Source organism: Salvia hispanica, chromosome 5 (genome assembly GCF_029641045.1).
Source record: "Salvia hispanica isolate PSC_SH4W2 chromosome 5, Shi_PSC_v1, whole genome shotgun sequence".
In the NCBI taxonomy this organism is placed as follows: Eukaryota; Viridiplantae; Streptophyta; class Magnoliopsida; order Lamiales; family Lamiaceae; genus Salvia; species Salvia hispanica.
The window spans coordinates 40,813,444-40,836,748 of NC_142696.1; the positions used below are offsets into that span (position 1 = coordinate 40,813,444).

The 23,305-nt window shown below is 33.7% G+C and overlaps 1 protein-coding gene and 1 long non-coding RNA gene across 2 annotated transcripts; one reads left to right on the forward strand and one right to left on the reverse strand.

The window, feature by feature from the left end:
• Positions 1–474: 474 nt before the first annotated feature.
• On the reverse strand, positions 475–1,545 carry LOC148926843 (uncharacterized). The gene is made up of 2 exons (XR_016130390.1): positions 1,370–1,545; positions 475–702 (listed from the first exon to the last, which is right to left on the reverse strand). It is a non-coding gene; the product is annotated as an uncharacterized LOC148926843 (long non-coding RNA).
• A 6,419-nt stretch (positions 1,546–7,964) lies between these two features.
• On the forward strand, positions 7,965–10,865 carry LOC125191244 (cinnamoyl-CoA reductase 1). The gene is made up of 5 exons (XM_048088759.2): positions 7,965–8,204; positions 8,289–8,443; positions 9,210–9,395; positions 9,640–9,992; positions 10,456–10,865. Exons 1-5 carry the CDS (start codon positions 8,084–8,086, stop codon positions 10,637–10,639), a joined length of 999 nt encoding a protein of 332 aa, XP_047944716.1. The 5' UTR covers positions 7,965–8,083; the 3' UTR covers positions 10,640–10,865.
• Positions 10,866–23,305: the final 12,440 nt, after the last annotated feature.

Here is a 23,305-nt window from a genome sequence, read left to right on the forward strand (position 1 = left end):
AATGAATGAACAACTAGAAATTTTTAAAGACCACATGAAAACACATCAACATACACACATATAAGTAGATACTAGTACATTTTTATTTTTATTGATAAATAACAGAAATTTTAAAGGTCGTTTGTGGTGGACTTGAATCTTTAAGATTAAGGATTAATCATTCTACCACTACGCAAACATATATGCGTATTTCTATTTTGAGTTGGTAGAAGCTAAATAAACCATGGTCTATATTAACTTGTCCTTTATTTTTTCTTATTAAACTCAATTTGCTTAATAATGCACACTAATTTGCTATTTACCACTACCTCCGTTCCAGCTAAGATGGCGACTCACCTTTCTTTTTAATTTGTTCAAATAAGATGATACATTTCTATATTTAAAACAATAAAGTTGTCACACCTCAACCCTTATGACATATGCACTTACTATAAATAAACTCAAGATTTTAAAATAAATAATCCACACGTCAAGTAAATATAAAACACATTATATAATTTCAAAAATCAACATTTATCAAGTACATATTTCAAAACATTCTAAACCGTAGTGGACCCTCTCACCACTCTATATACTATACATTTATCTACATGCAAAAATAATGAGGAGGAGAAGTTGCCAAAATGCGTAAGCCACCGACCCTGATAACATGTGGAGTTCCTACGACCCATGTCAACGAATAATTTTACTGATATCTTATTCCTGAAAAATATTAGTGGTTTATATGAGCCACAACTCGGTGCATATAAACCTTACCTTTAATTTCACACACAAATATCAAACTCATTCTTTCATCAAAATATATCACCGGAAGTAATAAATATCATAAACAATTTAATATTCATATGCATATGCCTCTATGATCCTTTTAATATTCTGTGACTGAGCAAGCCTGGTATCTGCCCGGGATTTCCATTGTATACGACCTGCAGGTTCCTTTTTAATTATTTGACCTTTCCACGAAGGCCCCTCTTTGATTTGACCTTTCCACGAAGGCCCCTCTTTGCATATTTTCTTTGACCTGTAGGTCCATTATCATTGTATATGACCTGTAGGTCTTTTGCCATTGTATATCAGATCCAGAGCAAGACAGTCACATATCCTCTTTAATCTCATGACTCGAATAATTCCAATACCATATGCAAAACATATCTATTGCACCAATCACATATCCATATCATATTCCACTCAATAATTCCAATTTAATATACTATTAATATATTTATTGCACCAAGTATATATCCTCATCATCACCATTAAACACATATCATATCAGTATCACATCGTATAATCAATTATTCACTTCAATTTAACACATAGCAATTAATCATATAACGCATGTAAAATTAAAAATGTGATTTATACACACCTGATTACGACAGATAATCTAATCGAGTTTTTGATTCTGTCTCATGTTCCATGGCCCTCAATCTTGAAACTGAAAATATGCGTGTGCTTCCTCTTCTAAATTTCAATCCTATCATTTTATTTTATTTTTCCCTAAAATTCCTCTCGTCCCTACTAGCTAAACTCATGTTCTCATAATCCTTTTCCTTTTTCTTATTAGTAATATAGTCAAGTAAACCGATTCACATATATTAACCAAATGCCCCCTTTTTTTTCTGTGTTAATACGTGTAATTCAAATGGCTACACGTGGGACTCTAAAATGAGTTCTTATCCCAAATCTCGTATTGCATAGTACTAGTATATATTTGTTTACATAATATATATACCATGCACATATATAGTTCCATGTACACAAAGACACACATACGCACACTTATAATATTCATATATAATAATTAAAGAAAAATATGTATTGTATACATATAACTCAATTAAGTTAATCATCTAACTTTATAATTTTGTTTAACTTATCTACATATAAACAATTCTATTTATTAGTCATGAAAAATAAAAACTATTCTTATGATATCCATAAAATATATATATTATATAGCCAACCCATTGCATTATAGCATGTAATAATAAACATATACTATAGACTTAAATTTAACTATTAAGATATACTATAAAAATTAGTCCTAAGATGACAATGAAAATATGCAATTGTGTAAAATGATGCAGGTGGTTTGGGGATGTCACAAAAGTAACTTTTTCTCTTTAATTAATACATTCAACTATTTTTTCTCTCTTCATTTAATACTCAACTCACTTTTTATCTCTATAATTAAATACATTAACTTATAATTCCTAAAATCTCGTGTTAACTAAGAAATGTGTTATATTAGCTGAGATATATTTTTATTCAACTGTCCTCATTACTACTCCCTCCGTCCACGATTAGGAGTCCCAGTCACTTTTGCGCACCTATTTTATAAAAATGATAAAAAAATAGTTAAAGTGGAGAAATGGTAAAGTAAAAAAGAGAATAATGTTGAGAAGACTCTTGTCAACATTATTCTCTATCATACTTTACCATTTCTCCACTTTAACTATTTTTTATTATTTTTATAAAACAAGAGCGCAAAAGTTACTAGGACTCCTAATCGCGGACGGAGGGAACAATATAACATGCACTGAGTATTTGCTTTATAATTTATCGAGTTTTATCTATTACTACTATAAAAGAATCAATTTTTGACAATTCAAAATATAGTCGTTACTACATAAATATCCGTCGCTCACACTTATTGACAAATATTTGAGGCTAAATTGACTTCGCAAAATTCACCCTCTCTAAATTTTTAGTTTTACCGATGATAAGTTTCAGTCAGTCTATGATAACAAAAAATCAAGGAAGATTGATCTGGTAAAATATCGTTGACAATTTCATAAAATATTACTATTGACAAAATATTACTAATTAAATGCTGCTTCAATTAATGTTTATAGAAGAAAATTCTCTTTTCAAGTGAGATCCGTCATAACTCATTTAATTTTTGGACTTGCACAACGCGTTAAAACACAAGTTTTTTGACCTCGCCAATTTGTGGCAAAAGAATTTCTGAGTTTTTTGACTTCACCTACCTTCAAAGTTGTGTTCTAATCATTTTATCCAGTAGAATGATTTCTAATTATTTTTTTCAATGTTCCCACTTCTGAATTTGTTAAATAAAATGTATACATACTCCAAGTCTCCGATTACGTTGATTCTTTATTTAATTTAGCTTCCAGGTGGCTATATAAATTTCGAAATATAGTTATGGATAGGGACAAGATCTCACTTGCAAATATACTAATGTGAATCAACATGTGCTCTTAATAATATACCACATTATATTGATTTAGATGCAAAGTTTAAAATAAACCACGAGAAAAATAACTGCTATAATTCTACTGTAATGACGGAAGAAAATTTGACGTCTAAATAGTAGAGATGCCTCCACTATTGACTCCTCATCATTTTCAAAATTGATTGTTAGTTAAAAGGGTTGTTAACTATTCCACATCAATATAATACCACTAGAGCAAGTGGTAATTGGGAAAACAAATAAGTTTTCCTAAATATTTATTGAGATTAAGGCCGGCGTGGTTCAAAATAAAGCATAAGAAATTAGAAATCGAACAACAGCGAAATGAACTAACCCCATCAAAAATTAACTACTCTATTAGTATTTGTTTAATTGTTTCTTATGTCATTAATGACATGATTTCGTTTGTAAAATAATCACTTGGTTATTATTGAACCAATTGGTTATCGGTTGAGATATCAATATTTATGAGCTTATTGTTATTCTTTAGAACTCTCCTTGAGTTGTAGTAATGGCATTGATTACTCACGCTTGCTCCTCCAATCAATAAATATGTGAATTGTGGGATCAAATTATTTACCTGATTTTGCAAGAATTGATTACTGCTCCCTCCGTTCCGGCTAAGATGACACCTTTCTTAGTCGCCACGAGATTTTAGGAGCAATTGATTAATGTGTTTAATCGGAGAGAGGAAATGTAATTGTAAATATTAAATGGAGGGAAAGAAAAAGTAATTATGTGTATTAATTGCAGAGATAAAGTTTTCAAAAATAATAATGTGTCATCTTATTTGGGATAAACTAAAAAGAAAAATGTGTCAATAAGATACGACGATGAAGGTCGAATGGAGTAGTAATAAATAATCAAGATCTCAAGAGACATTACATATCATTAGATAACAAGTTTGAGATTATAAAATCATCATAATATTGATTTAATGGTGTTAGTACTTTTTTTGAAATCAAATAGTCACTGCTGCAATAATCACACGTATCAACGACATCACTACTTTTTAGTCATTGGAAATTCTTATTGTACAAAAGGGTAGTCCAAAATAGCCACGCACATACATACTTTAACCTTTTAATTTAATAATTCTATGAAGATCAAGTGAACTACTGTCTATTTAAATGAAAAAAAGTTAACTTCAAATGCAAACAAACACATGTCATTCATTTCTGAGCACAGCATTACAAGTTACAACTGAACCACTTCACTTTCTAGTAGCTCATAGAAAATTCCTTCCCCACTCAATGAATAATTTGTTTTTTTTTTCTTATATATTTCAAAAACAGAATCATCAAATTTACTAATTACAAACTATTCAAACTATGATCACCTTTTCTTTTCTCCTTTAATCCTTTTAATGTTAAAGAGAGATATAACTCATAAATAAGACGTCAATATTTATTCGATTTGTAAATTTGGTGATCTTGGTCATAGTAATTTTTTTATGTATAAAATAACTATATGTAAAATGCAAAAACAATGTTCAAATTAATTTCGTATGAACAATGTTCGTCCTGCAAAATAATCAGATATTAATTTCGTTCCGTTTGTAGCATAAAATAATACCAGCTCCATCCATTATCCATAAACTTTGTTAAAATTTAATTTTACTCTTCTTTCTCACATTTGATATTTGTCTTTTTCACTACTGAACAAAATTGATTTTATGATTTTCAAACCAAAACAGTAGATGCAGATGAGCCAGATTCGAACATAATTGAGAGGACACTCATAATATATATAGAGTTTGGTCTTTTTATTGCCGATTTTATGATTTTCAATTTTTTCGAGATTTATATTTCATGTCTTTACTAATATATCAATCAATTAACAACCAATCCTAAAATTTTGGGTATCAATCGATATAAATTTCGAAAATGATTTTGTCTTACATAACGTATAATTAATATATATCATCAAGATTTAACAATAATTTTGCATTGTTATCAATTTTTATTAATTTCGGAATTAATCAATTATATAATTTTCTAAATATGTATTTGATTTTTTTGAAAGAAATAAGAAATGGAAACAGAAGTGATTATAAGGAAATTTTTATATGGAGTACGTACTCTCTCTACTTTAACTATTTATTATCATGTTTTTAAAATAACGTCAAAAAAAATAATCAATCACTTGATTTGGGATGAAGGGAGTATATGACTCCTATTGCGGGACGGAGGTAGTACTTGCCAACTTGCATGCAGCAACATGTCATGTGTTATTCTTTTTAATTAATACTACCTCCGTCCCCCAAAGTTTGCTACACTTTGACCCGACACGGATTTTAAGAAATGTAATGGAAAGTGAGTTGAAAAAGTTGGTGGGATGTGGATCCTACTTTTAAAGTATTAGTTTTATAATAAAATGTGAGTAGGAATGAGTTAGTGGAATATGGGGTCCACTACCAAAAATGGTAAAAGTGAAGTGTATCAAATTTTTAGGGACGGACCGAAATGGTAAACTGTGTCAAATTTTCAGGGACAGAGGTAGTAGTATTAAACTACCTCCCAACTTGCATGCAGCAACATGTCATGTGTTATTCTTTTTAATTAATATTAATATTAATATTAGGAATATTGACATTTAATATCATGAATTTTTCAAAAAGTTGGATTTTTCTCACGAACTTTAAAATTGGCAAATAATATCACGAACTTTATCCCGGGTTTGTTTTTTCCCACGAATGAGAAATTTTTCACAAATAATATTATGATACGGATTTTTTTTCATAATTTTTCGACAACAATTTTGAGAGTTTCAAGTTTTTCAATCTTTGAAGATAGTTTTTTTTTGAAGCACACCCTCCAAAATTGTTCTTCAATCTATTAAAATAACATGAATTTTTTCATTCGTGGGAAAACAAACCCGGGGTAAAGTTCATGATATTAGTTGCCAATTTTAAAGTTGGCGGAAAAATCCAACTTTTTAAAATTTCATGATATTAGATGCCAATATCCCTTAATATTAATATGAGAATATTAGTAGTAATTGTGACGAAATTATGCATTTCTTGATGTAGTAATTACTCCATTAACTAAATACTACTGTATTAAAGTTACTTCTTTCTTGATGTTTTGGTATCATACTCACTATTTTCTTTTTATGCATGTGAGTGAATTGTAAATTGTGAAAATTTATACTAGTAGATAAGTTTTTTGTGAATAAGCCTTGAATATTTATCTTATATCTCAATTCTCAGGTTTTGTTGACATTGAACGGCTTGTTTATAATGATTTAGCCGATGAGATTTTACTCTCATTCTTAACCTTGCATATATAGGAACTGGCTGGTTGGATTGTGAAGTAAACTTTTTTTATTAATTGACAACAGGTTATTCATGAAGATTAACATTTAACTGCAAATTAAATCAAGAATCACATTTACGACTGATAATTTTACCTGTTATGGTATACCATTTATATAGAATGGATTAAAATGGTATATCAATGTCGCAGCATGACAATATTCAGTTAATTTCTTGGCTAGTATTTACAGGGTTGATTAAATTCCAAATTATCGTTATGATAAATATTACAAGTTACTATTATTTTTTAAATAAAAATTACTAGTACTACTATTTTTATTGATAAAAGTTACTCTTCTTATGAATAAAAATTCTATTCTAATATACAAAAGATATTGTTCTTCTAATGAACAAAATTATGTTCTTGTCAATAAAGTTACTATTTTAGAAGAAAAAAAAATTATTTAACTTAATAAATGTTCTAATAAATAAAATTTATTTGTTCAAATAAATAAAAATTACTCTTTATTTTGATTAAAATTTTTTGTCTAAATGAGCCAATTGATTTAGCCTATTGGGATGAACACTTTTATTGTAGTACTTAGTTATATTTTTTAAGGCAAATGAGTACTTTATTCCTTTGCTATTTATAGTCTAATTTTGATTTAATAGGAGTGTTTAGAATTATTTAATTTTGTGAATGAAAATGGTGACAAGAGTTAGTATGAATTCTATTTTTATATATTAATTTTGTAATAGACGGTGAGTGTAATTAATGAATTAGTTGAATGACGAAATCTACTTACTTAAAAATGAAAAAAAAAAGTAGAAAAACAAAATATTTTTTCACGGACAAAAGGAGTATGACTTTAAATGTCATACTATAATTAACTCAAATCCGAGACCTGTGACATCAGACATTAATAATCTACCGTTGAACGAAATCACACACATTCTATATTAAACATACAAATACCTCTGGATTTTACTCCCTCTGTCCCATTGAAGATGACCCACTTTCCTTTTTAGTTTGTCCCAACTAAGATGACCCATTACTTAAAATATAAACACTTTATCTATAGTTTATTCCCTCTCTCTTACTTTACTCTCTCTTCTCAACACAAAAAATAAAATTGCATAAAATCTCGTGCCGCCCAAGAAATGAGTCATCTTCCTTGGGATGGAGAGAGTACTAGTTTTGGGGATCCGCACTGACAGAAGACGCGCCTGCCAGAGTATGTTGGATACAACAATTTATTGCAATTCTAATAATATACTTAAAGATAAATAAAAAATACACATTAATCCTTATTGTGGTATTGAGATTAATCTGTAATCACTATCCCATTTAAAAATAAAATTTAAAAATTCAGATTTAGGTGAATAAAATAAAAAAGATTCTGTTTCCACAATTGCAATGGATTCTATGTCACACTAAATTCGAAAATGTAATTTATACTAGTACTAATTTCCAATTTGTTATAGCATCGTGGTTGGTAAAGTGACGAATTTTATTTTCCTTCTATAAATCATGCTCGCTCGCGCCTCTGTGTCTCTCACACAAACACACACACAGACAAAGCATAAACACACAGCATAAACAAAGCGGTATGCCTTCTGTCCCCGGGAAACTCGTCTGCGTCACCGGCGCCGGAGGCTTCATTGCTTCGTGGCTGGTTAAGCTCCTCCTCGAGAAAGGCTATACTGTCAGAGGAACCGTTAGAAATCCAGGTGAATTTTGTGGAAATTGATTTTAATTTTGTTCTTATTTTTTTTGCTTGTTTGTTTAAGTTTTGGATTTAATTTGATCTCCAGATGATCCGAAGAATTCGCATTTGCGAGAGCTTGAAGGAGCGGATGAGAGGCTGATTCTGTGCAGAGCGGATCTGAACGTGTACGAGAGCTTGCGCGAAGCTATTAATGGCTGCGACGGCGTCTTCCACACGGCGTCGCCTGTCACCGATGATCCAGTAAGTTTTTCCAATCGATCCTGCAATTGCGTGTGTGTGTGAGACTCAATGTTTACGTCACACCGGTTCTCCGGTGGGTTGTTGCTAATTCAATTTGACGTGAATTCACATATCTTGCTGCTTATGTTTTTCGGTTTTTAATTTTCTCGAATTTCACGATTTCCAATTCATAATCAATTTTCTCACCAACCAAAAGTGGAGTATAATTTTTTCTTATTTTAGCCAATCCAATTTAAGCTACAAAAATCACTTTATACCAAAAACGATACATTTCCTACTTTGGTGGATTAAATATTTGATTAAGCTCAATGAAATCTTGGAGCCTTAAAATTAATTTTTAGTACTATCATAGTACTATGTGATCAATGTGACAACCTGTGATTTAATATGACGAAAAATATAAAGTTATTCACCTAACTTATAAACGTAAGTATTACTCTCCCTTGTTCATAAGAGACAGATTTTAGGAGATCTTGTTTTGCTTGTTTAGTAAAAAGGGAGAAAATATATTTTATGTTCATTAATGTGTGAGAAAACTTATTTAAAAAAAAATGGAAATATAACATATTTTTTTAATAAACCAAAAGGAAAGTGTGAAAACTGAAGGGAGCAGTAAAGTAGTGTGTGCAAGTTGGCATAGTACTGGAGTAGTAATAACTTATGTCATTGAGTCTACTAAGAGATGACCTTACCCAAGAGGTATGCTTAGTTTGCCAAAGTTAATTTTTGATGAATTGTAGTATTAACTTATGTGTTAATAATAAAGGAACAAATGGTGGAACCGGCTGTTAACGGCGCCAAGAATGTGATACGCGCAGCAGCGGAAGCGAAGGTCCACCGCGTCGTGATAACCTCCTCAATTGGTGCAATTTACATGGATCCCAACAGAGACCCTGAAAAAGTCGTGGACGAGACTTGCTGGAGCGACCTTGAGTTTTGCAAAAACACCAAGGTTTCTTTTCTATTCTATTCTCTAGATTAACATAATAAAAATTGTCATGCTATCATTTCACTACGCATGTGAATATATTTATCTAACTTTTATCGATTGTCGATATGTGACCATATTGATTGTCTCCTTGGTGGCCTCTGATGTCTCTATCATGTTAGGCGCGAGGGATATTAGCATAAAATAATACTAAGAATAATTACATATGAATAAAATATATATCTAATTTGGGACATGTTGTGTACAGAACTGGTACTGCTACGGCAAGGCTGTGGCAGAGCAAGCTGCATGGGATGAAGCCAAGGAATTAGGGGTGGATTTGGTGGTGATCAACCCTGTTTTGGTGCTTGGCCCACTTCTCCAACCAACTGTGAATGCTAGTGTCCTTCACATACTCAAATATTTGACTGGCTCAGCAAAGACTTATGCCAACTCAATTCAAGCCTATGTTGATGTCAAGGACGTCGCGCTGGCCCACATCCTCCTGTACGAGAATCCCGCGGCCTCCGGGCGCTACCTCTGCGCGGAGAGCGTCCTCCACCGAGGCGAAGTGGTGGAGATTCTTGCCAAATTCTTCCCGGAGTATCCCATACCTACCAAGTGAGTTTCGTTGTCTTTGTTTGACTATGTCTTTTTCGTGGAGTAGGTAAGCATGAATTGAATACTAACCACACATGCTTCTTGGTAATACGTTTATAGTTTGCCTTGGGTATTTTGATTTGACCCACTATGATATAAGTAAAGCAAAACGAAGTTTCTTGTGGGCATTAATCATCATGGAAAAAAGTATACTCCACTTCAAGAAATGCACCATTTTTTGTGATGCTCAAGAGTTTTCACCAACTCTTAGGTCACTATCAAAAATGGACCCAAACCAACCCCAATACACCAAATATTAATCCATCATGCTTGTAGCTCTTCTTTTTAATCATAGTGGGGTAGCCAAAGAATAATATATATTTTTCCCACTAATAATTGCTTCCCTGTTTTGGGTGGGATAAAGGCTGCACAACTTTTCTACTATACTTTTTCCACTATTAACATATAATTTTGAATGATGCAGGTGCTCTGATGAGAAAAACCCAAGGAAAAAACCATACAAGTTCTCAAACCAAAAGCTGAAGGATTTGGGGCTTGAATTCACACCAGTGAAGCAAACTTTGTACGACACAGTTAAGAGTCTTCAAGAAAAAGGCCATATTCCAGTCCCAACTCAGAATGAGGAGCCCATTCGTATTCAGTCTTGACCTATTTGGAGACATAGAATAAAGTCCAAATCATATTAAATATGTGTAGTACTATCATTATATTATGGCATTATTTGTTGCTCCTTTTTTCTAAATGTTTATGTGAAGAAAAAGAGTTGATGATAAAAATGACATGTAATGAGAAATTTACAAAGTGTTAACCATGTCATGTAAAACTCACTATATTTTATATGGTACTACTCATTAACAGCGTTTGGATTGGTTAGCACTTAGCTATGCGAATTTTAAATAATATGGTCACACTCACGTATTTATTTTCAATTTTAATTTATTCCACTTTATGTGCCCATGCCCATGAGTATCATGATGTATCCTGAGGTGCCTTTTCTTACTCTCACTATCGAGTTAGGTGAAATTAACACGCAAGAAGTGAATAATAGAAATGTTGAATTACTACTTTCGCAATTATTGGAATATGTTTAACTATATTTTCGACTTGTTATCTTTTTTTCAAACGAGAACTAAACTTAAATCCCCTAAGATTAAATTTTACTGATGGTATGTTGTGGGACCATACTAGGAATGAGTCGAATGACAATCAAATAGGAGTACTATGATTGAACCACTTGTTATACATACGAAGCAATTTTTTTACTGAGAAGCAGAGAGTTATTAATGTGTCACTATCTCTAGTTTGATACTCCAATGCAATTACTAGTACTATGCAGACTAAGGATATGATCAAAATCAACGTCAACACCATTCTTTCTAGAGTATAGTACCATTTTGGTCCTAAATACATGACTGATGATTTTGGTTCAGAACATTCACTTTTCAAAAAGTAAGTCCAAAACAAATGAAAAATGGTATTATTTGCATCCTTTTTTGACGGAATCGTTAATTCTTGACGGTCAACAGTCATTTAGTAAAAATTTGACCCGCTTAGACTTAATCTAAGATTATTAGTTGGTTAATATTATGTTAATTATTTTGCTAAATAATTCAATATTAGAGTTCTAAATAAAAAGACAAATCTCCTCATTCTTCCAAAATTAAAACCCTCCATTCTTCCAAAATTTTCTAAGTTTGAAAAACATGAAATGTCACTCTCTTTTCTATCTTCTCTCGCTCCCCTCTCCTAAGAACCCTAGCTCCGATTCCGACCAAAAAGCCCGATTCCGACCAATTAATGTTAGTTTTCATGAGTTGGAATACGCCCAACTCGCTGTTACGCTACGCCGACGGTCTCGGTGAAGTGAAACACGCATACTTGAGAAAGAGGAAGACGACAGAAGGATGTCCGCCTGACGAACAAGGAGCGTCGGCTTCGTCGGATGTTGTGGGTTCAAACCCTAGTTCTTCTTCTCTGGTTCCAGAAGTTCATTGTTCTCCGATTCCAGAAGTTGAAGACGACGAGGAAGCAAGTCGAAAAATCGTGTCATGTTCTGTGACAAATACAATGAATATATGGTGTTGATGGGTTTTGGGTTTTAATGGTTTTTGGATGCTGATGGTGTTAAGGTTGATACATTGCCTTATGAAAATATTTTTTTGTGGATGTAACTATGGTTGTTTTTTAGCTTTCTTAGTGGTAGGATTGATGCAGTACCTTATGCCAATGGCTTTTTGATCATGTAAATATTCAGGACCAATTCGAATTAAAAAATGAATATAAAGGACCACTTTGTATTGTATTTTGTTGTCCATTTATTGATTCAATTTGATGTCAGTTTATAGCCATAGTCGACGAAGAAGCAATCACATACGAAGAAGCAATCTCATAACGTATGAAACCAACATCACCTACAAAATTTTGTACCTATAAGTCTGCAATTGGTGTGCATAAATGTTCAGGACCAAATGGAAGTAAATAATTTATATGAAGGATTACTTTGTCTTGTATTTTAGGATTGTCCAATTAGGGCTTTCTGGCTATTTTTCTAAGAAGATTATGAATGATTCACTTCAAAATTCAAATACGAACAACAGTGTTACAACAATAAATTCAAATTACTTATCTACTTCAAAATTCAAATACGATTCACTTTGGAAACACTACATCAAATTACTTGAACATAAACAAAAGTGTCACAACAACAACAAAACAAAGAACAAGCTCAAAACATTCACTAATTTCTGGATTTTTTCATTAATTTCGGTAAAATTCAAAGTCAGCTCCTCAAAATCGGCACCACCGGTTGAGGTTGACGAAGAACAGGCCCGAGCTTCGACATCACGATTTGGCTCGTACCACTTGAAGAAACAGCATTCCTTCCTCTCACATATGAAGTAAAGCTTCCCCCTCGACGGTTTGCCTTGTCCGTTGACAATATGGAGTGCCGCCGTCTTCTTACAATAGCAGAAAGCATAGCTAAATCGGATGTCTCCGAAGTCATGAATCCGGTCGCAGAGATGGAGAAAAAGAATTAGGGTTCTTGGGGAGGAAGAAGAAGAAGAAGGAGCGGGAGAAAATGAGGGAGAAATTTGAATGAAATAAGTGTTGGATTTTGTGTTTAATATTAGAGTATTTTCACTATTTCCATTTAGGATTTAAAAATGTAAAATCCGAAAAAAAAATCAATTAGATACAGTAATTAAAATAAGCTAATCGAGTCAAATTTTTGCTATTTGACGGTTGACCGTCGAGAATTGACGGAACCGTCAAAAAAGGACCTATTCGAGAGCTTTTTCGTATGTTTTGAACTTACTTTTTGAAAAGTGAATGTTCTGCACCAAAATCATAAATTGGTCATATATTTAGGACCAAAAAAGGATTATACTCTTCTTTCTATATCCAATTATCCACATCCTATTTGGTCATTAATGAGAGGTGTGATTGCCTTGGGCCTAGATATATGGATTCCAGTAACAATCTCCTAGTATAATATTGAAAAAATTTCAATATCTCAATTATGTATATTACTCCTTTTTAAGACTGAATTGGAAGGGGCCACGCCAATTTGAATTGATTTACTTTGTACAAATATTAGCAGCTCTCTTGGTTCCGTCACCAGTTAGCCAGCATCTTAGAGCAACCTTAACCGCATCCCCATTTCTAGCCCCAAGTCCCCTCCATATTATCATTCTCTTAAATTTGAGTTCCAGGCCACAACTGCTCTAACCATGCAGGCTTCATCTTGGGCCACAACTATTAAATTGCACTATTCACAACTTCAACCTATTTTACTCGTAAAATAGAAAACATTGAACAATTCAAATCGGGAAAATTCATTGTTTAGTCGGAAAAAAGAAATTAAAAATCCTAGAAAAAGAAAATTACAATTCAACCCCGGACTAGGCGTTGCATCGGGCGACGGTGGCACGTGCCAATTGTTGGCGTTGACGAATTCGTCCATCTGTCGTTCGTCGATGTTAAACCAATCCATAGAAGTCGAAAATATTGGAATACAAGATGGTTGAAATTGAGAAAGTGTGAAAAAATGGTGCACAAATGGAATATATATAGCCAATAAAACAAAAAAAATAATAAAAAAAATCAATGTTGGGGACTTGCGGCCCGGCCCAGAAAACATCCAACGGCGGGCAGGGACGCATGGTGTGCGGCACGAGCACGATTAACGCGCAGGCGAGATGGGCCCCGGGAGCATCCTCAGGCTGCGACTGCGTCCCCCAGGACCGGCCCAGACCGGAAAATGCACGCCTCCATCTCTGCGTGACGCGGGCTGGGACCCAACTACGGCCCGACCCATGCGCTAATGATGATCTTAGGCTTTGAAGTTTGAAATTAAATGGTACTTTAAAGTTTTGATTTTTTTTTTTGCATTTTTAATTTAAAGAAATGAAGAATGAGATCAATAAATAGTTAGATTAGAGAATGGTGGATTGTGAGTATTGTTTATTGAGTGAATGCATGAATTTAATGGATGAATTGTGGATGACCTAATCTGATTTGATCCGAGGCTGAGGTCCTACCTATTTTTTTGGGTATTCATCATTCTTTAGATTTTTCTATTACACTAATTTTATGGTTGTGAACTTGTGATGATTATTTTTAAGTTCAAATTTCGATATTTTTCAAATCATCATATGTACTACGTTGTATCTGGGCTCCTGATAAGGCTAATTTCATGCATCGATTATGTGGTGAAAAACACTATATTTTACTGGGTCTAACACAATTTTTAAGCCAGGTGTGTGACGAAATCGCTAGATTCAGGAGGAGCCGGAGGAAATGGACTAGCGAAGGAAATAAAGGAAAGTGAGCAGAACTGAAGGGAAAAGAATGGCTAGAAGAAGGGAGTCAATAGCGGAGGGCAACAAAGACTATCTATACCTCGCTGGGCCCACTTCAACGCCTATAAATAAAGGAGCATGCATCACACGCCATATACGATTTTGCTCTTAGCTCACACACAAAAACACACACTTGAGAAATGGGAATTCTGGGGTAGTTTAGGGTTCTAAGGGTTTCATCTTCAGGGAAAGTCAGTCGTAACACCGTCCTTGCGAAGGGCGAAGATACAATCTATTTTACATTCTGTTTTAGCATTTTATTTCGTCGAACTTCACATTTTGGAAGTCGATTTGGTTGTTGCTACTTACCGATTTATCTATGCATTTAGTTTCTGTCATGATGGTGTTTATCTTGTGTTGATCTACGTTGATTCTGTATAGTTTGAAGTTTTATTTCAGCAGTTACATGTTAATCTCTGTTTTGGACAATTTTGTGCTTGATCTGGGGAATTCGGCTGTGGATCTGTGTTGTTGTTGTTGATCGGAGGTTGTTTGGCGATTCTGTAGTTATGGGTATGTTTTTGGCCGGGTTTGTGTCGGATGCTTGGATCCAGAGTGGATTTAGCATCCGAGGTTGGATCTGGACAGGGGATTCAAGTTGTGCATGGATTTCGGACTCTTTGCTCTCTTTGCAATTTACTCCGTCTAGTAGCCGTAGATCTGTTAGTTTTTTAATTGTTCTTCGTTAAATTGCTTAAATCCAGTCTGCTTTGTTTTCCGATTACATTTCATCTCTGTTTCTACTGAGTTTTTATGCAATTTGATTTGAAGAAGATGATGTCGCTGTTAGTTAGTACTTTAGTTAGTTGTTTTCCAGCTTTTCGTCTGTGCTCTGCATTTTCAGCCATGGTCCCCACCGTAAGATTATTTCCTAGGTCTAGGTAATTTAGAATAGTTTCTTAGATCTAGTGATTGTCTCGGTTTCCAGTTTACATGCATGATTTCCGTTTTGCCTAGATCTAGCTGTTAGCGTAGCAGATTTCAATTCCAAGTTTAGTCTAATTTCCTCAACCCAAAAATGCGTGGCAGCAGCCAACCCAAAAATAGTTCCTGAATCCTTGAGCATGTTCATTTCGCATCCGTCTCTGTGGGATCGATCCCTACTTCCCTGTGCTAAATTTTAGTATACGTGGTTGATGGTTTTTGAAGAGGTATTCTGTGTGTCCGACGACCGAGATCTTCCAACGAACCGTGAGTTCCTAGACCTTGTGATCTAGTGGATTCACTGGACCTAGGAGACTTGTTATTCCTTACTGTGCACACAGTCAAAACCGTTAGGAGCTTCAAATGGCGTCGTTGCCGGGGATGGATGACGTTTATTGTTATTGCGTTGCACACAGTCAAAACCGTTAGGAGCTTCAAATGGCGTCGTTGTAGGGGATGGATGGCGTTTATTGTTATTGCGTTTGAGGATTTGGTGTAAATAGTTTAATTTCTGTTATTTTGTTTTTTCTTGACAGTTTATGAACACGGGCTTCCATTCTGGAAGTTGGGCTAGTTCATCTAGGTCAGGGAGCGGCCGATACAAGTGGCAAGTCAAAGAGTCTACGTCCACTATCACCACCAGATCAGGTTTAAGGACGGTGGACCCATTTCCGTTCGAATCAGAAAGTGAGAAGGAGTGGAATTCGTCAGGAGAAGAAGACCCGAAGTCGTCAACAGAAACAGAGCATTCCGAGACTGAGGAGGAGGAAGACCCAAATATGGCTCATTTAGTAGATCCCGATCCGGAGATAGGGTCACTCACCGCACATCTCGACGGTGAACCCGCCCATGCTATAGTCTCAAACCCGCGCCGAAGGTCTATTAATATCAAGACAAATGTGCTCGGAGTTTTTCCCACATTCTCTGGACGAAGGAACGAATGTCCTTACGAATTCTTAAACGAGTTTAGTAAGTTGTGTAGCATTCAAAAGCGCCCCAACGAGACGACTGAGGAGGACTACCGTTTGCGTGCAGTCCCGTTTGCCCTCAAGGGGGAGGCTAATACTTGGCTGTTGAGGCTCCCTCCAGACTCGATCAACACATGGAAGGACTTCAAGCTGGAGTTCTTGGATTATTTTATCCCGTCCAACAAGACGAATGCCTTGAAGAAGGAGATTCGGGAGTGCAAGCAAGAATATGATGAGTCTCTGAGCTCTTATTGGTCCCGGTTTAAGGGACTATTGGATGCTTGTCCGAACCATAGGATGATGGAAGCGGAGACTTACTATCTGTTTTACGAAGGTGCAAACCCTGAGTCAAAGGACTTCATGAATTCCTCAAGCGGGGGAAATTTTACCAAAAATAAAGCAAGTGACGCCAGAGAAACTTTGGGAAGATTGATCGAGGCAAAGAAGGCCTATGATAACCCGCGGAGCATATTGAGAAGGGGGTCAGCCAATTCAGTAACGGAACAAAATGACAAGAATGTGGAAGACATGATAGATAAATTGGAGAAAGCACTGTTGAATGCAATTGAGAAGTACAACCCTCATGCTTCTGCGGAAAATGAGAAACCCCCTGGTCCAGAGGAAAGCAACTTCAGCCTTATTATGGTCAGCCCTGTGAAGGGGAATGCCAAGCCCAAGCAAATTCGATGGGGAGCTGGAATCCGGATGGAAGTTGGAACCAAGGAAGACAAAGGGATGCCCCATGGAGGACTCACCCCAATTTTAGATGGACTGACAATGATCAAGGTCAGCGACCCCCACTGCAGCTCACGAATTATGCACACCCTCCGGAGAGGCAGTCCAACTGGTCGGGAAAAAGTCAAGAGGGGCAATTGCAACTGGGGTACATGAATCAGGACCAGACTAATTGGGAAAATAGGAATCAGAACAATCCAGGGAGCTCTTATGTGCCACCTCACTAGAGAAATAACCAGGGGAACTATCAGAATTCTCAACCGAATCACCAAGGGAATCAAGGGTCTAGCAACCAGTACAATAACCACCAAGGAAATCAAGGGAACTATCGGCAGAACCAAGGGCAGAACCAAGGTCAAGGATCAAATTTTAATCAATTCAACTCCAGGCCACAAAGGAGTCTGGATGACATGGTCCACGACCTAGTGAATTCACAACAGTTCATGCAGAATAACTTGCATTCCAACAACGACGTGGTGCACAAATTGAGGACAAGTACGGTTTAGCATCCGAGGTTGGATCTGAACAGGGGATTCAAGTTGTGCATGGATTTCAGACTCTTTGCTCTCTTTGCAATTTACTCCGTCTAGTAGCCGTAGATCTGTTAGTTTTTTAATTGTTCTTCGTTAAATTGCTTAAATCTAGTCTGCTTTGTTTTCTGATTACATTTCATCTCTGTTTCTACTGAGTTTTTATGCAATTTGATTTGAAGATGATGATGTCGCTGTTAGTTAGTACTTTAGTTAGTTGTTTTCCAGCTTTTCGTCCGTACTCTGCTTTTTCAGCCATGGTCCCCACCGTCAGATTATTTCTCAGGTCTAGGTAATTTAGAATAGTTTCTTAGATCTAGTGATTGTCTCGGTTTTCAGTTTACATGCATGATTTCCGTTTTGCCTAGATCTAGCCGTTAGCGTACAGATTTCAATTCCAAGTTTAGTCTAATTTCCTCAACCCAAAAATGCGTGGCAGCAGCCAACCCAAAAATAGTTCCCGAATCCTTGAGCATGTTCATTTCGCATCCGTCTCTGTGGGATCGATCCCTACTTTCCTGTGCTAAATTTTAGTATACGTGATTGAGGGTTTTTGAAGAGGTATTCTGTGTGTCCGACGACCGAGATCTTCCAACCATCCGTGAGTTCCTAGACCTTGTGATCTAGTGGATTCACTGGACCTAGGAAACTTGTTATTCCTTACTATGCACACAGTCAAAACCGTTAGGTGCTTCAGCTCCCATCAAAGATTAGTTGAATAAATATTGCCCCATCGTGTCTAAAGTAAATATATATTCTTCCCAAATATTATAGTAGTAGTACTACTCATTAACTAATTAAATGGATATACCATTTACAGAAGGGATCACCTAATACATCGTGTACTACAGTTCCTAATACATCATTATAAGAGTGGCATGTGGATCTCTTTTTAAGTAAAGAAAATAGTCAAATACATTTCCATTGTAAACTCTCCCCTATATTATGTCTCCTTTCTCTCTCTACTTCTATTATTTTCTTCTTTTTCTCTTAATATTTTTAATCTAAATGTTTAAGCACTTCTTTGAAAAAAAATTATAATAGCATCGGTTATTTCATAAATTTATATAAGAGAGTCAAATTTTGACTTATTTTAAAATATACGAAAGGTAAATTTTTTTTCTTCTTATTTTATTGAAATAAATTGATTATTAATTAATATCGTCAAAAATATCAATTTATATACTATAATTAAAATAACAAACATTAATTGAATGATTTATTCAATAATTAAATTTTTCCATAGATATTTTCTATAGCAAACATTATAGGCATGATTTTATCCAAAAATAAATAGTCTAATAGGCTAGGCGACTAAATTTCAGTTTTTGCAATGGGCAATAACCTTTACTCGTTGGCCCAATAATAATTCAAATTGCGCCATTGCTGTTAAAGGCTAATTGGGCCTGCAATCCTCTCACTCTCTCGGTGTACCTGCACCTACATAACCTAATTTTTTAATACTAAAAGTAAATGAACCAATTTTTATCAATAATATACTTCACTTTGCTTGTTTAACCCTTTCGCCCAATTCCATTTATCTATTGACTTTAATTTCACTAATCAAGAAATAATTCAACTCCTAATTAACACCCCCCCCCCCTACCCCAAAAAAAAATAATTATAAAACAATAAAAAGAGCTAAACAAAAGGAAAATTTGAAACTCCAAAAAAGTCTTCATATAGTGTGTCCACACTACCAACCATAGCAGATAAGATTGAGAAGTCGGGATTATAAACATACAACGTGCTAATTTATAATTGGTTTGCAATATTAAAAAGTGTGACACAAGAAATTTCTTAATTAAATTATATTCAGACCAAATACTTACTATAAGAAAGATTAATAAGTCAATCTAATAATGCCCAGATTGAGTATGATAATCATTAAACAAATATATAGGCGTGGATAAAGTCTCTCTTCCTCTTGAACTGACGTTAAAGTCTATGGATATAAAACGTGCAACACCGACAAAGATATATACACGTCAACCCTTATCACTAAAGTCTAATTTCAATCAGCATTTATTCGGCCCATTGAATTTATAAACTTGATAAATACCAAAATCACTGTTCCAATTTCGGCTATCACATGCCCATTGTTTTGGCATATATATACTTCTTTCGTCCAATAAAAATATAAATAATTAATATATAATATATGAATGTCCAATAAAAATATAAATAATTAATATATAATATAAGAATTAAAATAGTAGTAAAAATTAGTAAAATAAAAAAGAGAATGCGAAGAATAGTTAAAGTAATATTAGTGGATAGTGAAACTCACATTATTAGTAGTGGTTAATGGTGGTATAAATTGTAAATAAGTTGATGTATAAGGATAATAAATTAGGATAACTTTCCAAAAATAGAATGCATATATTTTTGTGGAACGAATGAAAATAGAAAGTGCACATATTTTTATGAGACTAGGGGGGTACACTATTAATACTACTGTTATATATATTTACAATTAATATTACCTCTAAGCAAATACATATATTAATTTTTTATTTTATTAGTTGGTCATTGTCAATTTATGAATAAAGAAAAGCTGCGATTATAATTTCTAAATTAAGACCTGCTAATTAATTAAGACAATATGTCATTAAAAAATACTCCTAGATTATGGTTTTATAATACTAGTAGCTAGGTTAGATTTCATAAATTACGTTTCTTTGACGGGTTGACCCTAACTTGGAATGAGACACAAACACGAAGAGTGAGGACAAAAAAGAATTAAAGGAAAGTTAATTAGTAAATACAGGAATCTAAGAAGACCAAAGACCAATTTAATCCACGTTGAAAATCCACAAGGATTATTATAAAAAAAGCAGCTCAAATTTTCTTCTACCAATAAATAACAATTGACCCAAAATAGTGGGTGTGACTAATTTTTGAATTCTCTATTATAAAATCACATTTTTTTGGCAAATTTTTACAGTTCAATATGTTAGTAGAGTTAATTTATTTGCACGTATGTAACAACCCTCCTATTCATAACGTAGGTCTCTTTGTAACTTTCAAGTTTCAACTATGGGGAAAAAAATATGTGATCATAATATGGTCAATCGAAGTCACAAGACAAGGATAACATACTACTAACATATTTGTATTTAAAGAGTAATTCTAACACTATAACAAAGTCTTCTTCAACAATTACGTCATTTATAATGTGTTTCACCAAAAAATGATTGTGTCATTAAGATTAACAATCATTAATTTGAATATAATACTAATTTGTTATTGATGTCTTTCACATTTCAAGAGACAACAAAGACAATGTAAATATCTCATATAAAAAGCACATGAACTAGTTTGTCCAAATTGATGATGTAATGCATGGCGTCACAAGCCACGAGTCATGATCAAAATATGGCAAAAGTGCGCGTGGACCATCATTTCATTGTTTTGTAGGATTACTATTTTCTTAATGTCAACATAAAATAGTGAAGTCAAGAATTCTATTTGAAATTTTAAATCCATAATTAGGACTACATTGTAGAATATGACATGCGTAACATTTTTAAATTATAATCTAAGAAACTCCGACAATTGCCTTTCTCAATTTTGACGCCATACCCAAATGGGCATATATAATTTCATGATGCAACTTAATAATAATTCAATAGGTCTTCCTATGAAAATAGTTCTATACTATAAATTATTGAAACTTCCATATATGAATGAAATACTAAATCTTTTCTTTAAAGTATTTAGAAAAAAAAATAATCTTGAAAGGCGTGTCAAAATTGTGAACCTATTTATAAATTGTAGTAGCATCTATTTAAATTTTTTCTAAAGACTACGTGGACACACTCCTATTGACTATTGACAGAAGAAACCAAAAAATTATTGAGAGACCTAAAATTCAAACCATTGTTATATCTCTACTAAAGACAGTATCCTTTGTTATACTAAATCACATATGAAGTTTCAATATTAGTAAATTATTTATTTTTACCATTACATATTACACATTAACAATTCATCTATGTCACGTGATTTATAAAATAGGAATAAAATATACGAAAACATAGATGATAAATAATGAAATAAATAAGCAGGAATTGAAGGTTTAAAAAAAGTAACGTCGGTGTCAACGGCCGACAATTTGGTCTGTCGACAATTCTACGATCGTCAATTTACGTGTGAGGAGATTAGTCAATTAGTGCTCATTTTATCCAATTTTTCCAACTCATGTTTTGTCAGTTTCTGCTGTCCTTTTGTGTTGCCATAATTCCCACTTCGTAAGTGCATTCTGTTATTTTACGATTGATAATTAGCCAGTTAATTTATTGCACAAGAAGAAACTACACTAGTCTAATTTGTGCTATTGTGAAATTGTAATTAGTGAAAGGTCATCAAAGATTGATTTTGCAGTTTTATGAATCAAAACCATATTGGGGTATAGTTGAAAGAGATTCGTGTACCAATAGAGCAGATGATGATCGATCTATTTGGCTGATCATATGATTAATTGATTCATATGTTAAACAGTTAATTGTATATTCGAATATAATTAATTTATGAAAATACTGCCATCAAAACTTTCAAATTGGTTATCCGAAAAATAAAAAATTGCTCGTGACTTCTCCATGTGATGATGTAGTACTTGACCACGAATTTTTTAATATGTTTTGCAAACTCAATTTATGACTTTTAGGTGGGCAAAACTTGTCAAAACCAAACATTATTCGAATAGAACCAAAATAGAATTTCTCTTTACGAAGAGAGAAGAAAAATTCCCAAGTCTGGAATTTCTGAAAATTCTGAAAATGATGCAGGATTTCTATCTAGTCTCATTTGTATAGAGTTATTACGGAGCGGATCAAGGATACATGGATGTTAGAGTTGGACAAAACATATTTGGTCTTTTACTAATTAAATTGAACTTCAATTTAGTTCAAGACTAAACCAAATATTATTATCATACACTATGGTCAAATAATATTGATTGTTCGTCCAACCCCAAATTACGAGTAATTCCGGACTTTCCTATTTAATTTATTATTTTTCGCTTGTAAAATATAAATATTAATTAATTAAATATGCCTATTATTTTACTTTAATTAATTAATTAATTAATTAATACTACTATATTTTTCCAAGAGTAGCCTAGTTCAAAAACTTTATTTATTATTCGTGAAATACATTTCAATCGGCTGAGTTTCTGAATAGTACAACTTTTTCCCGAACACTTCTTGAGGATATTATCAAGCCGGACTTGCCCGTCACACGATTCATTACTACCCAAGATTTACGAAACATTCTCACCTTTTGATAAGTTA